Source organism: Anas acuta, chromosome Z (genome assembly GCF_963932015.1).
Source record: "Anas acuta chromosome Z, bAnaAcu1.1, whole genome shotgun sequence".
In the NCBI taxonomy this organism is placed as follows: Eukaryota; Metazoa; Chordata; class Aves; order Anseriformes; family Anatidae; genus Anas; species Anas acuta.
In genome coordinates this window covers 34,531,193-34,551,506 of record NC_089017.1, presented here as the reverse complement: position 1 = coordinate 34,551,506, position 20,314 = coordinate 34,531,193, and the positions used below count along the sequence as shown (strand labels likewise).

General features: G+C 51.4%; 1 protein-coding gene across 1 annotated transcript; it reads right to left on the bottom strand.

Moving 5' to 3' along the window:
- Positions 1-4,058: 4,058 nt before the first annotated feature.
- KLF9 (KLF transcription factor 9) lies at positions 4,059-19,845 on the bottom strand. The gene is made up of 2 exons (XM_068667874.1): positions 18,805-19,845; positions 4,059-7,632 (listed from the first exon to the last, which is right to left on the bottom strand). Exons 1-2 carry the CDS (start codon positions 19,415-19,417, stop codon positions 7,403-7,405), a joined length of 843 nt encoding a protein of 280 aa, XP_068523975.1. The 5' UTR covers positions 19,418-19,845; the 3' UTR covers positions 4,059-7,402.
- Between the last annotated feature and the right edge of the window lie 469 nt (positions 19,846-20,314).

Below are 20,314 nucleotides of genomic sequence, written 5' to 3'. Positions count from 1 at the left end.
ACTTGTCTCTACTAAAGCCAATGTTTTGTTGACAGTATGTTAGTCCCAAACAATGACATTATATGTGTCATTGGCTAGATTTTAGTATCGCAAATGGTTTGCATCAACTGTTGCACCTGGAGCTACATCAGATCTTGGCATATATTTCCAGTACATACTTGGAGAAAAGCAAGACACCTGCTTGAGAACTGACAGTCTTTTGTGAAGCATGGAGATGAGAATATTGCAAGTAGGCCAAAACAGAATTACAAAAGTAACTTTGTTGAGAATAAGTAACTATGCATGGCAGTGGGCAAAGTTGTCTTTGGTAGAAGCAAGGAGGAAGGAACAGATGCTAACTGAGAAGATGGTTGCAGAAGATATCAAGGAACTTTGGAAAAGAACAGAGCAGATGATACGGGTAACATGCAGTATGGATGGCTCAGAGTGAATACATGCTTCAGAGTAATCAGAACCAAGTAATTTAAAGAGGGAAAGTATATTATTATACATCTGTGGAGAAATCCTCTAAGAAAGAAAAGATTGGTGAAAATAAGGATATTAGTGAGGGAAAGGCAAGCAGAGGAAACAAGCTAGAGCAGGAGCAAATCTAAACTCAATATTATTTAGCAGATACTTCTGACATACAGCATTATGCAATAGGTAGCATAAAAGAGGCAGGTGTCTTTGGGAGGACTGGAGAACTAGTGTGTTGAACTGAAGAGCAGTTAGTGTCCTCTGGAGTCATACGAAGAGTCAAGGAACAAATGGGATTCCAGAAAGAAAGTCGTGTTTGCTAAGTAAAGTTTTAGAAAGTTTTACTGCTTGATCTTGACTGCACTCTATTAGTAGCAGTTTGTGTATTATCTTCATGGATGACAAAACGTGTTTTTGTTTGTGTGTGTGTGTGTTTCTCCTTTTCCTACCCCCTTGATCGCCAAGAATTACGAACTGTGAACATGGGCTAAATCCAAAGCAAATGATCAGTAGAGAGCATGGAAAGGGACTTGCTCTTAGGTACCATAAACAGTATCAGGCCCACTCTGCGCTGCTGCAGTGATACTTACAGGTCTGTTTAGGTAAAAAGCCAATGATGCTCTGGTTTCCTGTGGGCCCCTATCTGGATCCACTTTCTGTCTATTTCTGAGCCTGATTGTGCTGTTCATGAAGGATTTCTGTGTTCAGAATTCTCCTTGTGTTTAAAATACGCTCTGCTGTACGTAATGCACTGGTTTGATGTCAGCGTAATGAAAGTGGTACAGGTTCCAGAGTGCATACGGTTCCCCAAGCATAGGTATGCCTTAAATAACTGTTCTCATGAAAAATGATCATAGTATGTTACGTTGAGAGAATCTCCTTTTATTTCAGCTTGAAGGAGTTTACAGCAAGGCTTTCCCAGTTAAGTATAGCAGTTGAAAAATGATAGCCCTGTGAAAAACGATTCATTGAATGTAGAAGCTGAATGTAGCTTCGCTTCTAGGTAAGATTTTCGTTCTGTGGTTCAGTAAAATGGATGCAATGATTAACCATCAACATTGCATAGCCTAATAACATAATTGTGGTTTTCCCTGGCCTTGTGTTTCTTGACAGAGGAGTTATGCATGTCTTTTCTTGGGTTCTCTAAAGTGTTTTTGCTTGGAAACCACCAAAGCAGTGGTTAACAGCAGAACACAAAATGTTGTATGTGGTTTCTGCAGGGAACTGGGTTAACTTACACCTCCCTCCTTATCTCTCCTGGAACTTCACCTGATGTCTTTCCAACCTCTTGCCCATTAGCCAGAAGACGAAAAGGCCACTTGGAAAGACCACGACAGTTCTTTGCAGCCTTTCAGCACAGTAGGCTCTGCCCACAGAGGGCTCTGTTACTGTCTGTGCACTTTGCTTTCTTTTCCTGTGCCTTCTGAATTCCCGTGGGTTTGGTGTTTTTTGGGTGTTGGGATGGTAAGTTGATCTCATCTACTAGGTGCTTCTAGTCCTGTGGCGTATATACTCCATTACCTTTGTACCTTGTGTTCAGCAGTGCAGTCTTCCAGGTGTTGATTTCATTAACAGGGTTATCACCTAAAGGGCGACAGACAATACTGAAAGAGGAATAGGGGAATGGATGGCTTTTGATATGGAAAGCAATAGGATGTTTGTCAGTTGTAAATTAATTGTAAACTGAGGGCAGCGAGCAGGTTAGAAAAACTGCAACTTCAGAAATACAAGCTGAATGCAGCAGAGGCACTCTGCTCACTCTCACCCCAGAAGGAATACATGGGCTCCACATACAGATGTATAAAGTGGAAAAAGTGTATAATAATACAGAAAGAAAAGTTATGGATTAGAACTGATGCCAGTCAAGAAGATCCCTGGTTGAAATAAGAAGAGTTCTGTACTACCTGTAGAAGTGCTTGGGGAGATAATTTAGGGGACGTGATTTCTCAGTTGAGGACAACATGACACAGAAAACACTAATTGGAAAATTCTTGTCATTGGGAAGGCTTCCCTTGCTTATTTAAGGCAGTCCATTAAAGAGGGCTTTGATAAGTAAGTGCGTTATTCTGACAATTGTGACTTTGCTTTGCTGTTGATGTAATTTGTCAGATGTGGCTGGCAGGTGTGAGGAGCTCAAGCTGGAAGAGATTTTGCTTCCAATGCAAAAGCCCTTGAGTAAGTAGCAGTTCTCACAGAGGTCTGATGCAGAAAGGAGTCAGGCAGGTTTCCTTAGCCCTGGCTGATTGAGTGCTGAACAACATGGCTTTAGACTCCCACAGAAAAGAAAGTCAGCCTGGGCATCCTAGCAGGCAGGTTGCATGTGAACCTTTTCTGAACCACTCTGCAGACATTTAACTGGACTTCCGTGGTATTAAATGGCACGTTTCCTTTCTTCTCTCTTCAGCAGAAAGTAGTAAAACTTCTTGTAGAAATAATTGTACTCTCTGAATCAGCTGGGCTGTGCTCAGGGTCGCATTTCCTCATGCCAGTGCTGAAGTCTTAGTCAGCATCCATGGAGGCGCTTCCAGTCTGCATACCTTGCCTATTCCAGCCAAGATTTACATCACTCCTGGAAAGGCTATTCTGTATAGTGTACTAGATCTCAACGGTTGGAAACATCCTCAGGCTATGGCATTGTCTACACTTGGAAGATTTTGGTAGCTTTTCCAATTGGAGCACCAAGGGCAAATGTTAAATACTTTAAGGAGGAGTCTACAAAACACATGGAACGTCCTTTATGATGGGAATGCAAGGGAATAAGCTCAGGGGAATGAGCCCTCTGTCCTTTATTCCTAGAAACAATGACAAACTAAAAAAAGAAAACTGTGCTGAGTTTGTTGTGTGTGTCCTTTGGCTGTCCAGCCAAGGACAGAAAACTCCAATGCAGTATCCAAGCCAAATGTGCCTGCAAATTTAGTTGTAGATGCAGAGGGCACACGCCTACCCCTCTGTCTCTGCCCGCAGTGCCACAGGGTTACATGTTCCTTGGGTCCGGGGAGTTACACCCTAGTGTGGTTCCCAGCTGCCAGGTTGAGTTCTCATGCACCAAGTTAAGGTAGTTTGTGTAAGTAGTCGCTTCTGGCTAGTCCTGACTGTAAACATCAGTGAGCATTTTGGTGAAGGGCTCCTTGCCTTTCCAGCCTTTGGAGGCTGCACAGCTATGGTGTTCTTATTTCCTTACCTCAGTGAACTCCTCCAGACCTTTGGAAACCTCAAGGCAGTGGCGCTGGGTGTACAGGCTGCGGGGGTGCAAGGGAGAGCACCAGGCTGAGGTCAAAAGCTGCTGAGCAGTGGGAAACCTCGTAGGTGCTGCGGCAAGTGCATGAAGGGACACTCTTTCTCCACTGCACGCTGTCTCTGCAGTAGTGGGAGAAGGAATCTCTCTGAAAATACTGTGGAAAAGTAGAGAAATAAGACCTAAGCTTAATAATGACAAGCAAGGCTGGGACCTTTGAAACTGGTCCGTATGCCACTTAACTCAGGGATTTCACCGTGTGCAGCAGAATTTTTTAAAATAATTATCTAAACTGGATGATTACTTGGTTGCTTTATATTGATTGGTTTACATTATCACTCTGTGACTCCAAACATTCAAAACGACCTTTGTTTTTTTTAACTCATTTCTTTTTATTTTGACAATATATATATACATATGTACAAAAACATCTATGCCTACTTTTTTTTTCCTTTTCTTTTTTTTACAATTTCATGTGATTTACAAAACAGGACAGCAAAATAACTTATAAAGGATACGAATACTGTACAAAAATAAAACTGATTAAACTGTTGGAAGTTTGTATCTTACAGTGTTACAACAGCATTTTGAAGAATGTGTCCAGTCTGGTGTATGTTGAACTAAGTCCGTCTGCAAACTGAAAACAGATCTGTAATAAAGGTTATGAGAAACTGTTTTGAAAAAGAAGTATGTTGAAGTATGTATAGCTATACCTTTAAAGCCATGACTTCACTATAGTAATGGGCTTTCTGAACCAAGGAGAGGAGCTGTCCTAACTTCAGCACTATTAAGTATTTCCAAAATAGTACAACAAGTATGAACGGTATTAGAGAACCCGATTTTCCTTTTCTTTTCCAACATTTGCAGCACTCTTTGAAACTTAACTTGAAGATGCAGAAAACTAACTTGGAGTTTGTTCCATGTATTAGATTCGTTGTTTGCTTTTACTAGAAGAAAAACTAAAAGACCCAAATCATCAATACAATAAACTGAAATATCTAAACCTGATCATTCCCCATGTATTCTGTTAGTGGTTAAAAAATCACATTAGTCCCGTCTGTCCTATGCTGAAATACAGCATACATTAGAGTAAATTGGTTACGGCTTAGGAAGGTTTTTTTCAGAAACAGGATCTTGTCACCAGTGGTGATGACATGCGTTTATAGGTCCCTTTGTTCTGTGGACCAAGGTAACCCCCTGCCTGTTAATTCTTTTAGAAATTGAAGAATTTATGATGATATTTCCTTAGATGCGCATTCTACCCCAAGTATCGAAGCTGGGATCTATGAATCTGGCCATTTGCTTCCACATGTAGGCTAATCCCGGTAGCTGTGACCAAGCCATTTATCTATTGATTTAGGAGCTGCTTATCAGCTGTGGCTTCCCGTTGTGGTTGACAGCACGTGGGGGTGTTTTGTACTTCACAGAACCAGGCCTTAATATTCCCAGTACTGCATTTGTCCTACAAAATGGCAACAATCCAGACTGTAGGACAGACTCAAAAGGTTATTGTGATCTTCACAGAGAAGAAGGAAAATGAATATGCATGCTCCATTGAATCTCACTGGGCTACACGTGGCCCTAACTCCGCTTAACAAGGCAGCATTAACAGTAATGGTAAGCGGAACCATTTCTGTATTTCTAGATCAGTAGAAATACTGAGGCTACCTATTTTTTGTTAGGAAGAACATATGTCCCTACAACTCAATTTGAACACCAGAAATTAAAGTTTGGTTTCTAAAATAAAAGTTTCACAAAGCTGAAACGGAGGTAGAAAGTGTGCTTGGTTTCCTGATGTCTTCACTGAAGAAAACACATCCCTTTTTACTCCACAGACTGCTCAATATCCCTAATGCCTTAAAAGCAGTTCTCTTCACATAGACAGAATTTATCAAGAACTACACAGGTAAAAACACTATAAGCAAACTGATTTCTAATGCTGAAAGCCTTATACAACTGTAGAAGAAAATACCCTACTCTCTGAGCTCATTTTTTTTTTTAACGTTTGTTTCTAGGAAGCAAGCTTTTTATCAATTAAAACAATAAGATACGGTAACTGCAGCTGTACTAACAGGATCTTTATGTACAGAATTTTACAGGATGACCTAAATTCATCTGCAGTGGAAATACTTCAGATTTCAGTGTGATTACTCCTGAGATGAATTGGGCCCTAAGTCTCTATAGTAGGGCTGCACCTCCCCTTCCTCATCTGGAGGAAGGAGTAAAAACAGAACAGCAGAAGAATGCTTCTGGAAGAAATGTGTAAACATAATTATCCCCTTATAAAGTAGCTGGGAAGGGAAAAAAAAAATCACTGGTAACCTGGTATGGTGCATGGTTTTAACATGAAAAAAGATGAAATACTCACACAATGACCATGACTTGGAAGTTCAACTTCGGTGATCTTTTTGCTCCTTTTAGAGAGCAAAACATAGCTTTAAGTTAAACATAATATTGCCTTGATCGGTATTTGGCATGTCATGCATGACACAGGTATGACTGCAAGGTACTTAGGGAAGCTGATGCCAGAAGGAATATTGTGACACACCTTGGGTGTTGTATTTCCAATTAGCTCATGGTTTTCCCTCATACTCTACAGAAACAGTGATCAAGAGATACGGGAGCCCTTCTGAAGTGCTCTTTTACAATAAATTTAACTGTTTCCATTAGCAGAGTGCTCCTAAGGAAAGGTCTACTCTCTCCATAAGCACACGGAACTCCCATTGGATGTGGCAGGAGTTAGGCACGTGTATGAAGAGAATAAATCTTTAAGGCAAGTGTATGAAGAGAAAAAACCTGTAAAAAAGCAGCAGTTTATAAAGATGGTAGCTGCTGTAATCCATCCAGTCAAACAAAACACAGCAGAATAACGAACTGTTACTGGCATTTCTATAGTACAGTACTGTATTGATTGACAAATGAAAATATAGATCAATTGAGAGACGTATGTTTCTGCCCTCATCCCCCCCACCAGGTTATGTAGGCTGACTTGTATTTTTCCAGGTAACTGAACAACAGAGCTAAATACACGTATGGTCAGAAAATGACTGAGTGGTTGTGTTGGTGTTTTTTGCTTTAAGTATCTGCTTGAATTTTACATGTTTTTACTGGAAAAGTGCAGCTTATATTCAAAAGTATAGTTAATACAAAGAAAAATTAAAAAGACCCCCTTACTTTAATGGGTCTTCTTGAGTATAAATTCACCTTATTTCAGTATATCAATCAGATGCTATTAGTAACATGTAATGTTTCTCTTAACAGTCTTTTTAAATGAAGGATCATTCTGAAATATAGAAGTAAACCCACTTCTACAATGTGCTATGGATTTTATATCTGAGAATTACTTATGTGACTCGGAAAGTGGTTTTACTCGACAGACTCTAAAACACAAGCAGCATTACATTGTTCAACAAAACATGTTCATGACACAGCAATCACAAAGACCTCAGAGTCACGCTACGGTGGTGTCACTGGCCGGACCATCCCGTGAGACGTACGTACGCCAGTCTCAACGCGCCGAATGGCAGAAGGCGGCGGTCCCGTCCTTCTGCCCGGAATCCCCTTCATCAAGACGGCTGCTCCCAGCGAGGGGGAGGGCGTGAGTGGGAAGCACAAGGTGCTTATGTTCTGAACACCGGCTACAAATGCTTGATCCCCAGTTGCCGGACGCACCTTGCACCCCCTGCTCCGCTCCCCGGGCCGGCCCTGCCTTCACAAGGAGCCAGAGCTGGATTTTTTGGATCGCTTGATCATGCTGGGGTGAAACTCGGTGTGGCGGCGGGCATGCTTCGTCAGGTGGTCGCTCCGCATGAAGCGCTTCTCGCAGAGAGGGCACCGAAACTGCTTCTCGCCGGTGTGGGTGCGGTAGTGCCGGGTCAGCTCGTCGGAGCGGGAGAACTTTTTAAGGCAGTCGGGCCACGTGCAGGGGAACGGACGCTCGCCTGCGGGGAGGAAAGGACAAGAAGGTGTTTAGAGAAAGGATCCTCAAGCTGAAAAACCCTCCAACCACACTGACCCCACCGGATGACCACTGCCCATGCACCCATGCTTCTTGTATCAAATGCACTACGCTAGTTTGAGAGGAGCACACCATTATTATTCCTCTGGCACTTCCATTCGACTGGATAAAATCATCCACAACCACTAGAAAAGCAGCCCAAAAAACCCTCACTACAAGATGTACTTACTACCTGCCTGGGAAGGGATCAGGGGGGAAGAGAGCTAGGAGAGCAGAGCAGCCTCGGAGCTGCAAATCTGCAGAGCAGAAAGGCTGCGGCTGCTGGCAGAGGCCCTCTGCCCCCCTCTCCTCCCTTCCTCGGGGCTGCACCAGCAGGTCATGGTCTCCCCTCAATCTCCTACATGTCCAGTTTGAGGACAGGAAAACTGTGATGTTACTTGCAGCCCTGTCAGTAGAAATGCTTGCTGTGGTGGCGAAGAACCAAACCAAACGCCTTAACCTAGAACACCTTTGTTTTAAAACCAAGGGTATGAGGAGCAAATGATACCAGCATCCTCCTGGCACCCCAGATCCCTGCGGCTCAGCCCTGCGGGCTGCCCGCACCTCGCGCACAGCCACAGGCCCAGCACCTCCCAGCCTGCAAAGCTGAGTACTCCATGTCACAGAAGGAAATCAAAAATGCTCAGGATACATCATGTACCAGAGCCATTTGATGCCTTAATTCCTTTTCTCAAGAGCCTCCTGAAGGGAATATAAATGACAGCTATGTGACAGCTATTTATAGTCAACCATAAAATATAGAAACTATCCCAGGAGATTTCCAGCTTGGAAGAGTTGGGAAGAAATTCAAGAGCTCCAGTACTTCTTGGTACGGTGCAATTTGGCACAACACACAAGCTCACTTTACATTTGCAGATTGCAAGAAAAGGCGTTATTTACAAGGAAGTGTGCCTTGGAAAACTCCCCAGACACAACAGCCTGGACAAAAGACTGAAGACTGGGATGAACAGCCCAGCAGCCAGGAGGACGACCACGAGCAGGAAGTACTGCAGAGCTCCTGGGAGGAGAATGGGGGTGTGGGGAGGGGGCCGGGGGGGCAGTCTGCTGGCATCCAAGAGATGCCACACCAAGGAGGATGGTGGCAGGACAGATGTGCTGTGATTATGCCATACATCTGGCCCTGAGAGCCCAGTGAAAGTCTCTGAAATAAAGCGGACACTATATTGGCTTAAGTTTCCAATTACGTGGTGCTCCTTGCCAGGCAGACTGCTCTGTCCCAGACTGACATGCTTTTGGTTCAATTTTAGGCAGATGATCAAGACCAAATGTGTCAAAGCAGCCTCTAGGGCCAGGCCAGCCATAGCACAGCTGCTTCCTGCATGTTTCCTCTCCTCACCTGGCAGCAGTGCTGGGCTCTGGTCAGGGAAGGGGAAAGCAGAAGTAGCACAACGCCAGCTGTGCCTGCATGTTAACCCGGAGGAGATAGGTCCTGACCCATGGGGCTTTATAATTGTTTTTAAGTACAGGCTCCCTGCTATATTCCTTTAAACATGGTTGGAAGCCCTTCTGAACAGCCACTGCCCTTGTGAATGAAATTAAATCTGTGCATTCCCTCACACATGCTTGAAGGCCATGGCCATAGCTACAAGACCGCAGCACCAGGAGGTGCCATGCGATGGTCTCACAGAGCTCATCTGCCTTTGCTCTGCCCAGCGCCCACATCTGGCCTCCCAGGCAAGCATTTCATGGGTACTACTCTTAGTATCCATCTTACGGTTTCTGTCATGGCTTTGCAAAGCAGGCAGCAGTGGGAGGTGCAGAAAAGCTTTCCAGATCCCGAGGGGACGTGGGAGAAGTGCGGTACATCATGCATGTGTGGAGGCATCTCATATATAGCTCTGTCCAGAGCACTGGGGGCAGCTCAGGCATCTTGACCCTTCCCCAGAAGCTGCATTCCCACCATCTACCACAGGACAGCTCCTCAGCCTGCCAAAGTGCCTAACAACTCACAGAGACCAAGAGTGAGACCGGGTACCTAGGCTGGGTAACATGGACCTTTGGTGCTCAGTGTCTGCTTGTTAGGCACTGGAGTATGAAAACCAGTTGCTTGAAAGCAGTGTTTTATTTTAAATACTTGCAGAAGGGAAGAAGAAACAGAGCCTGCTTTCTGGTTCCTCCTGAAACACACGGGGAGCAGTGACCTCTGCCATCGCTGCCCGGCACCACCACTTCACCTGCCGGGGGAAATGGTTGAGGTGCGAGGCATCCATGAGGCCACGGGCTGAGGCAGCTCTCACCCGAGATCCCTCACATCGGTTCACAGCACCGCAGTGATCACAAGATGACAAGATCACTGCCCCCAGGGAGCAGGGGGAAACAGCTTCCCTGTGGGAACCTCCCAGCCACGGAGGCCTGAAGGCCGCAGGGTGGAGGCATGCTTGGTGCTCAGGGTGGCGAGCATAGCAGCCATCACCAAAGGACAGGGATGGTCACGCATCCTGAAGCATGCGAGAAGGGGAACCCACTGCAGGCCACCTTCTGCCACCGAGTACAGCGATGGAAAGTGATTTCATCGCCTTAGCGGTACGAGCTCCAGGAGGCTGTCACAAACGCTTTGGAAACGCGCACATAAAAAAAAAAAAAAAGTAGGCCAGGCATAATCCGTGACACCAGGAAGTGTTAAAACTCAAAGAGCAGAGAGACGAGGGGGAAGAGAGAGACTTCTCCAGGCCCTGGGTGTTTGTCTCTGAGCCTGAAGATCTGTTCTCCTCAGTTACGAAGCCATAACCCGTTGCACGAGCCCAGAGAGATGGTGCTTCAGCGACCAACTGAACAGATGCAGCACAGTGGTGGAGCACGAATTTGGAAGGGTTTTTAGGCAACGCAGAGATGCCTGATGGCACGCAATGACTGTGCGCTCAGCAGAGCTGGACCTTGCAGTTGCTGGTGGTATTTGACATGCCGGTCCTTAAAGCAGCAGAGGAGCACAGGAGTGCAGAGGCGTGCTGCCACAACACAGAGATGTGATGCCCATAGTGCTGCCTCCACCTGGGGACATCCCGTTCTGTGCCATGTCCAAGCCAGGGGTATTTTTTGCATATGATTCTTCCCCCTGGGTTTTGGGAGCAGTACCGCTTGGGCTTGAAATGAACAAAACGAACCACTAAAACAGGGTGCTGTTATGCACTGCTGCCTTTGGTGGCAGCATGCTACTTCGATTTTAAGACATGCCTGAGAGCGAATTTCTATCAATCGATGAGGGAAAGGCCACTGATGGATCACAAGACATTAAAACTGTGTACAACAGAATCTGACCGCAGAGATAAAAGGTGTAAATAATTCTCTTCACCATGACGTATCCATGGCAGCTCACAGAAGTAACCACTGAAACAAACTGGCTTACAGGAATCGACTCATTGCAGAATTCCCATTCTTTGTCCTGTTTGACACCAGGGTGCAGCGGGAGGCACGGTTTACACTGAGATGGCACAACAGCACAAGCTGATGTTGGCTGTGCTGTTGATGTTGGCTTCCCTGCTCCTGAGCCCTGACTTGCTTTAAATCCCACATAAATACAAAGGCCATCGCGGATCCTTTCAAACTGTGCTCTCTCACTTCACCCGGTCTTCTCTCCCTGTTCATCCTCCCCACTCTTCACTATACATGGTTCACTTCTTCTGGGGAGTTTAAGCTCTCTGTCTAGGCTGACTTGTAAAACCTGAGGCAGCTCAACGTTATTCTTTTTCCATTTTACCCTGACTAGATTGAAAACTATTCAGCTTTTTGCCCTGCCCAGAGACATTCCAGATTTTCCCACATGGTAGTCTTGTGCAGGAAGCGTTTCTGAAAAAAAGAATACGGAGTGGGCATTAGCAGACTCATTAACAGGGCAGATAGTTCTGGTATCCTGACTTGTTGTTTGCCTTCTCACTTGAAGTGCTGATTTAGATGTGGATGGATGACTGAGGTTAGGAGCTGCAGTTCGTGTTGGCTTTAGAAAAGATGACTTCATTCAGGCAAACAAGTGATAGAGAAGGTCTGGAGTGTCTTTTTTTGTCCCAGGGGAAAAAAAAATGCTGTGTTTTTTGACAAAGCTGAAGACAAAGTTTATTATCATATACTTGAGCTATTCTCTTGGCTTTTAGCAGGGCACGTCCTAGGAGTGGAGCAAACTGAGTTTCTGTGATGAAGTACTAATTTTAAGAGAATTGCTAAATCGCTTTGAGCACTGACTTTATGGAAGACGCTCAGAGACTGCTGTTGGTGTGGATGGAAGTCTGGCCAAGATGAACGCTTTGCTAGCCTCGTATTGTTTTTCTGGCTGACAGAGACGAAGTTAGGTGCAGCCATGAGCAGAGCCTGGGATCTACGCTAGCTAACACAGAACAGTTTGCCATCAAATAATGATGATGATGATACTGCTTCACATATTAATTAGAAAGCCAAATGGACTGTATCTACAGCTGCAGGAATGGACCGCTAATTAGACACTGCTGACTGACCTGCATGTTAAAGAGGAGACCACCGGGAACATGGTAGGACAGGACTGCTCTGCCAGGTATTCATAGCAGCACCTACACTAAGGTACCAAAACTGAAGAACGGGGCCAAGTTTGACTTCTGGGATGCGGTGCCTGTGCTTGACTCCCACTCTCTCTCTGGCCATGGGACACGTCACAGCTAGCCAACATCTCCTGCCACAGCAACACCCACCTCTGCCCATGGCACCTGCCCAAAAGCCCCGCCATACTGCATGACTGCTGCACTGACCCGTCCCATCAGAGATGAGGGGGGAAGGGCTGAGAAGGGAAAGCACACAAACGAGGAAAGCTCAAAGAATTTGTCTTTTTTCCATCAGGCAAGAGCAAAATGACTTAGGAAAACAGGACTGCTGTTTGCAGGAAGGCAGAAGACAAAAATAGGGGGAAAAAAAGGCATTCCCAGAGCTTCAGTGGGCATGACCAACTCCATATGGTTCAAATAAATTAAAAAAATGTAATCTCCACCTTCATCTTCTGAGATCCTCCTGAACCCCTGTGGCTGCTGGAGCTTGAACTTTCCAAAGCAATCTTGGTACCCTGGGAAGATCTGGTAACTGGTCCTGAACAATGATCCTTGGCTTAGATACAACAAGGATAACGCTACCCTCCACGACCCCCTTCTATGACCCCACTCAGCCACCACTCCTGAGTGTCACAGTGTCTCCTGAAGTATCACAGGTCCTGTAGATGGATAAGTGTCAAAAACATGGCCCAGCATATTGCAAGAAAAAAAAAAAAAAAAAAAGGAACAAGGGCAGTCACTCCTTTTTGCCACAAGACAGCTGTATTTCAGGCCTCTTTTTCCCTCGAGTGTCATTGCTTTCCCCGCGTACCTGAAGGAGCAGATTCCTGTGAGACACTGGATGCTGACCCAGTGTCCTCTCGCAAGGTGTTCTGATGAAGATGGCTCTTACAGACATCTGTACTCCCAATTCTGGGCTGACAGGCTTTCAAACTGCCTTTTTTACTCTTCCAAGACAGATACTCCAGAACTGGAGTGTTAAAACGCATGGCAATCACAGGGTAGAGATGCTGGTGAGAAACAGCACAGAGCAAGTCCAGCAGAGAGGACACTCGGTACAGAACAAGGGTTCCCGAAACACGTCAACCATGGCCAGCCAGTCTGGCAAGAAAATCAGATGCTTCCTACAGGATGGACCATGGACAGAGGGGTTGCACCAAGGGGTTTATTCCACCAGCACCAGGACTGAACACCACAGGAAAACTCAGGTGTTAAAATGCTGCTTTCAGCATGTTCTTACGCTGCTGTGACATCCTCGAAGCCACCACCCAACAACTGCTTTTATCATCTGCAGGTGCCTGAGTCTCTTTCAAAAGAGCAGATGCAAAACCACCTGCTACAACCCACCACTGCTGAGCGCCCAGCGAGACGCAGTCCTGCCACAGATACACCTGGTAACAGCAGTAAGGGATGCACCCCTGCAGCCTCTCTACCAGCACCCCTTCCTACACAAGGCTTTCCTTCTGGGATTGTACCTCCTTGTATCTATCAGTCAGGCAGGGTACCTGGGCTGTGAGAGACCTCTCCAGGTCTCACCAGAGAGTTAAACACACGCTTCTCATAGCTGAGAGGAGTGTCCTCAGCAGTGGACTCCTAGGTACTTGGAATAAGCTTCTACCTCTTACCCTTTTCTGTCTTACCTCCATGTGAACTTCCTCCGCCTTGCAGTAATACTTAAACATTAACTGAGCAATGCAGGGAGACCAACTCCTCATCTGGTGCACAGGGCACTTAGCTGGGATCGCAGAGCACTGGACGTGGGCTGCTGTCCTGTCTGAGTGACTGAGTACTTGCTAAGGGGGAACAGCTCTGGCAGAGGAAGGAGCAGAAACTTTCCGAGTCAGAGCGGCCTCTCTCCGAACTCCAGCAGAGCGGGGACCTGGGATCATGCCTTCCAGTGACCACGGCCATTCCCTCAGATACCGAGCTGCTGGATACCACAGCACCGTGGACTTTCCCCACTCCTCCCCTCTAGCACAGAAAGGAAGAGCTTGGCACGGGCTCTTTGCCTCAGGAGGAGGTTTATGTCCTGGAGGAGCCCCCTCTCCAGCCAGGCACCAATTGCTGGCACGATGACCCAGTGCACAACTGGGGCTCCCTGCCCCTGCCCTCAGGTGGCAGACGCAGGACTTGCTTTGGCCTCCACAGCGTCACCCAGCTCTTCAGAGACCAGCACTGCAACCATCTGTGGGGCTGGACCAAAGACACGTGGGAGGGAAGGTTTTTGGTGGCTGCCTTTCCAAACTGCCTGTGTGTAGCTCGGGGCAGTGCTGGGGGCCGGCAGCGCAGGCGGCCGCTGTGCTTAATGCATTCCCACCGACCCTGACTAAACCGAGCGTGTCACTGCTCTCGTCTTCACATGCATTCAGGGAGATAATTCTCATTAATCTAGTGTGAATTTATTAGCCAATAATTCAGCTGACTCTTCCCTCAGGTTGAGGCATTTACAGCCAGCATTCCCAGGCTGTCCGCCCTCGCTCGATGCCGGATGATGAACTATGCACCACAAATACCCGGCATTGGAAGCTGCCTTGCCACCAGCCTGGCCCTTTGGTCTGTGCCTGCCCCCCTCCAGCCACCAGCCTGGGGGCTCGGCGAGGCGAGGAACGACAGCACAGTGCAGAAGCACGGCTGCCCACGGCGGGGAATGGTTTTTCCTGCTCGGATCCACGCTGCCAGAACTGCGAGACGTGCAAGCTACCAGAAGCAGCTGACACCTACTATGGGGCCGTCGGTGCCACAGCGTGCACAGAACAGCGTGCACAGCCTGGCAGAGCTGCCTTCCCAACACGTCCCTCCAGAAACGGGAGTCCCGTCCTGCTCACTGCTTCTGCCCTACGCAGCTCTAAATCTTCATTTTTGGCTTAAAGTAACCCATAAACACCTTCCTGGGGTGCTTTCACACCGCGACACGCGCACTTGCTTAGTGTTTGTGTTTTTAAAACTGGGGGAATAAAAACAACTGAGCAAACACTGAACTTAATCTTGAGGATCTGCGCCTACCTTACTCGGCTGGCAGGGCTTCCAGTCAGCACAGTCATGTTTCCCCAAGGCCTGGAAGTGAGCCTAGCAGAGCTCTAGCAATTTACACATTTTGTGAACCCTTGAGAACGGGGGTTTCAGATGGAGGCCTGGTTTTGGCAAAAGTGTCCTGCTGGCTCCACTTCCTGCTCTTCAGTCTTATTTTAAAAGGAACTGGCAACGTGACATTGCATGAGCTGGGAAAGGGGGGCTTAAAATGCTAAATTTCAGATTATGCTCCCATAAAACACCAAAAAAAGCTCTCGGCAGGCAGAGGATTGTCAACCGATCATCATCCGTGCAGTCTGTCAAGCTAGCGATAACCTAGAACACAACTAACAAAGCAGCACAGTCAGAACCAAGCTGATACGGGGGCTGGATCCACACCATCGCATCCAGATCGCAGCACGAGGCAGCTGCAGCGCTCATCTCCCCTTTCCACCAGGATCGCTCCTGAGCTTCGCTGTGCCAGCTGCTGACCCATGGCCCCACGCCTCTGCTTGCAGCCTGCTGCTGAATCTCCACCAGAGCCAAGAGCCGGGGGAGCTCCGGGGTCTGCCAATTGCCTGATGTCACGAAACCCTTTGTCTGGCTCGGACCTGGTCTTCATGATGGAAAAGTTGGGCGAAAAGCCTGGTTGACAAGGCAGGACTTGAAGCACGACTGCTGGTTTTTGAGTGTCTAACCTCTTCACGAGGGGCACCTGATGTAAACGTGAATTTCTCTTCAAACCACAAAAACAAATTGTTGAGAAGCGTTTGGGATTCGCCTCCCCAGGCAAGTGCACTCCTGTAGGAGTTCACCAGGAGGGCCTGTTCCTGGCAGCCACAAGCTGGCTGTATTCACACAGTAAGCAGATGTATGTTCCTTAAATTAAGCTTCTCCTGACAGTTTTTCTGCTTCTGCCTTTCAGGATCTTGCTCTTTGCTCCGTGCTCCCTGCCCTGCCCTTCTGACCGAGGCGGCTTGTTTGCTCTCGCATGCCTCTCCCCATTGCCCCTGGAAACACTCCCTGCACATCCTTCTCTGCTAAGCTTCCTGCTCCCTCCCTTCGTTTCTGAGGCTCGTAATAACGCTGCACATTACCAACCATAACCAAACCTCTGAATCAAGCTGTTCAGAGAAGACCCTGAAATTTCAAGGCAACCTTCTGTCTATCTGCTGCTACTCATTGCTTTCCTGTGTGGCACAGACATCTGTTTTCTCCTGGCCTCTTGCACTGCTTCCAGGGCTCCGGTCTTGTTCACATCTTGAGAATGAGCCTGGGCCTTTTCCTCTGCTCTGGAGGCCCCCAGGGGAACATCTGCAAGGCGTGGTCATGCCCCCTCTCGTGCGGAGAGGACGCTCCTGCAATCCCTGCCACTGCATGCAAATTTCAGCTGAGCGTGCATGTCCCGTGCTCCCACAGCACTGTCCCAGGAGGGACGGGATGGATACTTCAGAGACCAAGGTAAGGTCACTTTGTAGACCTGGGTCTTCTGGAAATTGAACTACACTCAGAGGCTCAAACTCCAAGAAGACAAAAGATGGATACTTTTTGTTTCTGAAGTCAGGAGTGCCTGTGAACCAGCAAGTTTAAAGTGTGATTAATAAGATCCAGACCTGCAACCTCTGAGCATCAAGTCTTTGGTCTTCTACCTTCATTTGGTATTTCACGTCTCGCTTTCCATTAGCTCACCAACGTTATTCTCATGAGCTTTTAGGTTCCAATATATTACACTGCACAGAGCAGAGCTTTCCAAACAGCTCAGTGAAGTGTCCACGAGTACAGACAGGCGTTGCCACACACACGCTCATGGGTGCGAACAGAAGCAGTGAAGTCGTTGGGGGACAAGTACTGAAAGCTGAAGACCAGGAAGCCTCCACCAGTGGCTGTGCACGTACTTCAACCAAGGGCTGCAAAGCAGCAAGAAGGCAGTTTGGTTGCCCGATGGAAGCGATTCAAAAGGCTCAGAAATGACAGAAATAACTTGATACAAAAAAGGGAAGAAAATGGTACTGAGGAAGGAGGGAGTATTAGTGCTCCGCAGAAACACCGCTATGAATAACTCTGGCGATCCAATCAAGCCCCACTGTTGCTAAGGAATTGTTCTGCCATCTATAAAGATAATTAGCATTAGCGGTATCATTCAGCATTTCGGTTGGCTCCAATTAACTGCTCGCATTAGGAAGCTCTGAAAGTTTATTACTGCTGCATGTTTGCAGTGTCCTTAATCACACGGGGCTGCCACGGCGGCGCGGCCGTGTGCCCGCCTTGGGCGTCTCGTGCTTGGGGCTTGGCCCCCTGCTCCGAGGGGTGCACGGGGAGCCCCAGGGGTACCTGTTGTAACGCTGCTGCTTGCAGCGAGCTGTTAGGGCTGTGCTGTGCATCAGCCTGCACGTCCTCACCCAGAGCCATACCCCGGTTGGATCGGGGTGGGCACCTGAGCACCGGGCAGCAGGTGGAACCGGCACCCGTCCATTGCGTTTGCCACTCGAGAGCCAGATTTTTGGCAAGGCATCGCTTACATCCAGCCCCCAAATGAGCACCGGGGCTCGGGTCCCCGCGCTGATAAACCCAGCAGCCCCCGGCACGGCTCCTGCACCGCCCTGCGGCCCCCTGCCAGCCCCCGCTCCCGTCCGACCGCGGCACAGCCGAGCCCTCGGAGCTCCCTCCCCTCGCAGGCAGCCTCGCTCCGTGCTCCACGCCGACAGACGGGGTCCGGGGAAGGCGCAGACCGGTGCCAAGCACCGCGGTGAGCCCCGCCGGGGGGCTCCTTGCCTCCCCCCTCTGCCTCCCTGCCGTCCACGGGGAGCGGCGGTGGGGCAGCCCGGCTGGGACGCGCGGTGCTGTTTGAACTCAGCCCCTCGCACCGAAGGGCTGAAGCACGCCGAAAAATGATGATTAAATAAATAAATAATAAGAAAAAAAGCCCACGACCGAGCACGGCCGCGGCAGATAACGCGGCTGCCGCCCCGACACACCCTCCGCGGCACCCGGGGCGCCCGTCCCCGACGGCGGCGGGGGGGGGACGAGCCGGGACGGGGCCGCTCTGCCGGGACAGGACCCTTGGACCCCTCCTGCCTGCCCCCAGGGACCCGGCGTCCCCGGTGCCCGCCCGCCCCCTCCCGTGTCCCCGGCGGGGGCGTGCCAAGGGCAGCGGCCGGGCGCGGGGCGCTGCGGGAGCGGGGCCGCCCCCCGACGGGGCTTGGCTGCGACCCCCGGGCACCCCATTTCCCCAAATGCCCCGGACCCTCCCCATTTCCCCGCAGCCCCGTTCCCGACCCCCGCTGCCGCAGACCGCCCCGGGGGAGGGGGGGGGTGGGTGTCGGGGTGTCACGCCCCCCCCCCCCCATCCCCCCGTTCTCCCCCGGGGGGGGGGGGACCCCTGTCCTCGGTGCTGCCCGGGGAAGGGCCGGCGTGAGACAAACAACACGAAACGAAGGAAACGCAAGGAAGCCGAGGGAAGAAAGGAGCGGGCGGAAAGCGGCGGGCGGGGCGAGGGGGCGGGGCGGGGGGCGGCGCGGCGCTGCCGGCAGGGTTCACCCGAGGACACGCGGCTCCCCGCGGCCGCCCCGCCCGGCGCGGCTGACCTGTGTGCACCCGGTAGTGCGCCTTCAGGTGGGAGGACTTGCCGTACACCTTGCCGCAGCCGCTGTACGGGCACTTGTGCCGCTTCTCGCCCGACGGCTTCCCCTTGCCGCCGCCGGCAGCGGCCGAGGAGGCGGCGGCGGTGCTGGTGGCGGTGCCGGCGGCGCTGGCGCTGTCGGGGGGCGCCCGCGGGGGCGGCCCGGGCGCGGGGCTGCGGGGCGGGCTGGAGCCCGGCTCGGTGGTGGCCGCGTCGCTGTCGGAGCCGGCGTCGTCGTCGGGGCTCTCGAGGCTGTCGCTGCAGACCGAGGGGGCGGGCAGCGGCCGGTACTTGTTCAGCTCCAGCAGGCTCTTGGCGATGGCCAGCAGGGCGCAGTAGTCCTGCCAGGCGTCCCGCGGGTCCCGGGCGCCCGCCTCCCCCTCGCCCGCCGCCTTCAGCCGCGGGGCGGCCCCGCTGCCGCTGCCGCTGCCCCCTCCAGCGCCGCTGCCGGTGCCGCTGCCGCTGCCGGTGCCGGTGCCTGTGCCGGAGCCGGTGCCGGTGCCGGCGGCGGCGGCGCGGTTGGAGATGGACACGAGGCACTGCGCCGCCACGAAGTCCACGTAGGCCACGGCCGACATGCCGCGGCCGCGCCCCGCGGGGGGCCCGGGGCCCTCAGCCGCTGCTCCCGGCGCCGCTCCCCGCCGCTGCCCGCCGTCGGGCGCCGGGGGCGGGGCGTCCTGCGCCGAGCGGGACAGGGCGGCGGGGCGGGGGGCGGGCGGCGGCGGCGGGGAGCGGCAGCGGCAGCGGCACCACCGGCACCGGCAGCGGCACCGGCAGCGGCAGCAGCGGCCCGGCGGGGCCGGCGGGGCCGGGGCTGCGCGGGGGGAGCCGAGAGCAGAGCGAGCTCAGCGCCCGCCTGGCGCCGCCCGCCCCGCGCCCCGCGCGCTCGTGCCGGGGAACGGCCGCGCCGCGTCCCATCACGTCAGGTTCGGAGCCCCCCGCCCGCCCCCCCGATTGGTCAGCGGGCAGGGCCGGACGCCGTGTTTACCTTCTCCCCCCCCTCCCCTCCCCTCCAACCTCCCGCCCCCGCCCCTCCCCGCCCCAGCCGCTCGCTCGCGGGCGCCTTTTGGCAGGGGGCGTGGCCTCCCGCCGGCCCGCCCGCCAATCGCCGCGCCGCCTGCGCCGGGCCGCGTGCGAGCCCGCGCGCCCCGCCGCGCCGCCTTAAAGCGGCGATGCCGCCGCCCCCCCCCCCCCAAGCGGCGGCGCCGGGCGGGTGAAAGCGTCCGGCTGGGAGCCCGGCCGTCCCAGCAACCGGGCGGCCAATGGGAAGTGGGCCGGCTGACGTCACTGCGCGGCCCTCCGCCAATCGCAGCGGGGCTGCCGGGCAGCGCGCGCCGCCCGGGGAAGCCGCCCGGCGGCCACGCCCCCCCCGGGCCCCCGTGCGCCCCGTCGGGGCCCGGCGCGGAGCGGGGACGGGGCCGCCCCCACCCGCAGCGCCCGGGCACGGCCCCGCCGCGGGGATCGCGGCTCCCCCG

Bases quoted from the DNA above. Each gene is read 5' to 3' on its own strand.
- KLF9 (XM_068667874.1), bottom strand. From the start codon at position 19,417: ATGTCGGCCGTGGCCTACGTGGACTTCGTGGCGGCGCAGTGCCTCGTG. The intron at 7,633-18,804 runs GTCAGCCGCGCC...TCCTCCCCGCAG, and splicing joins GCACTACCGGGTGCACACAG to GCGAGCGTCCGTTCCCCTGC.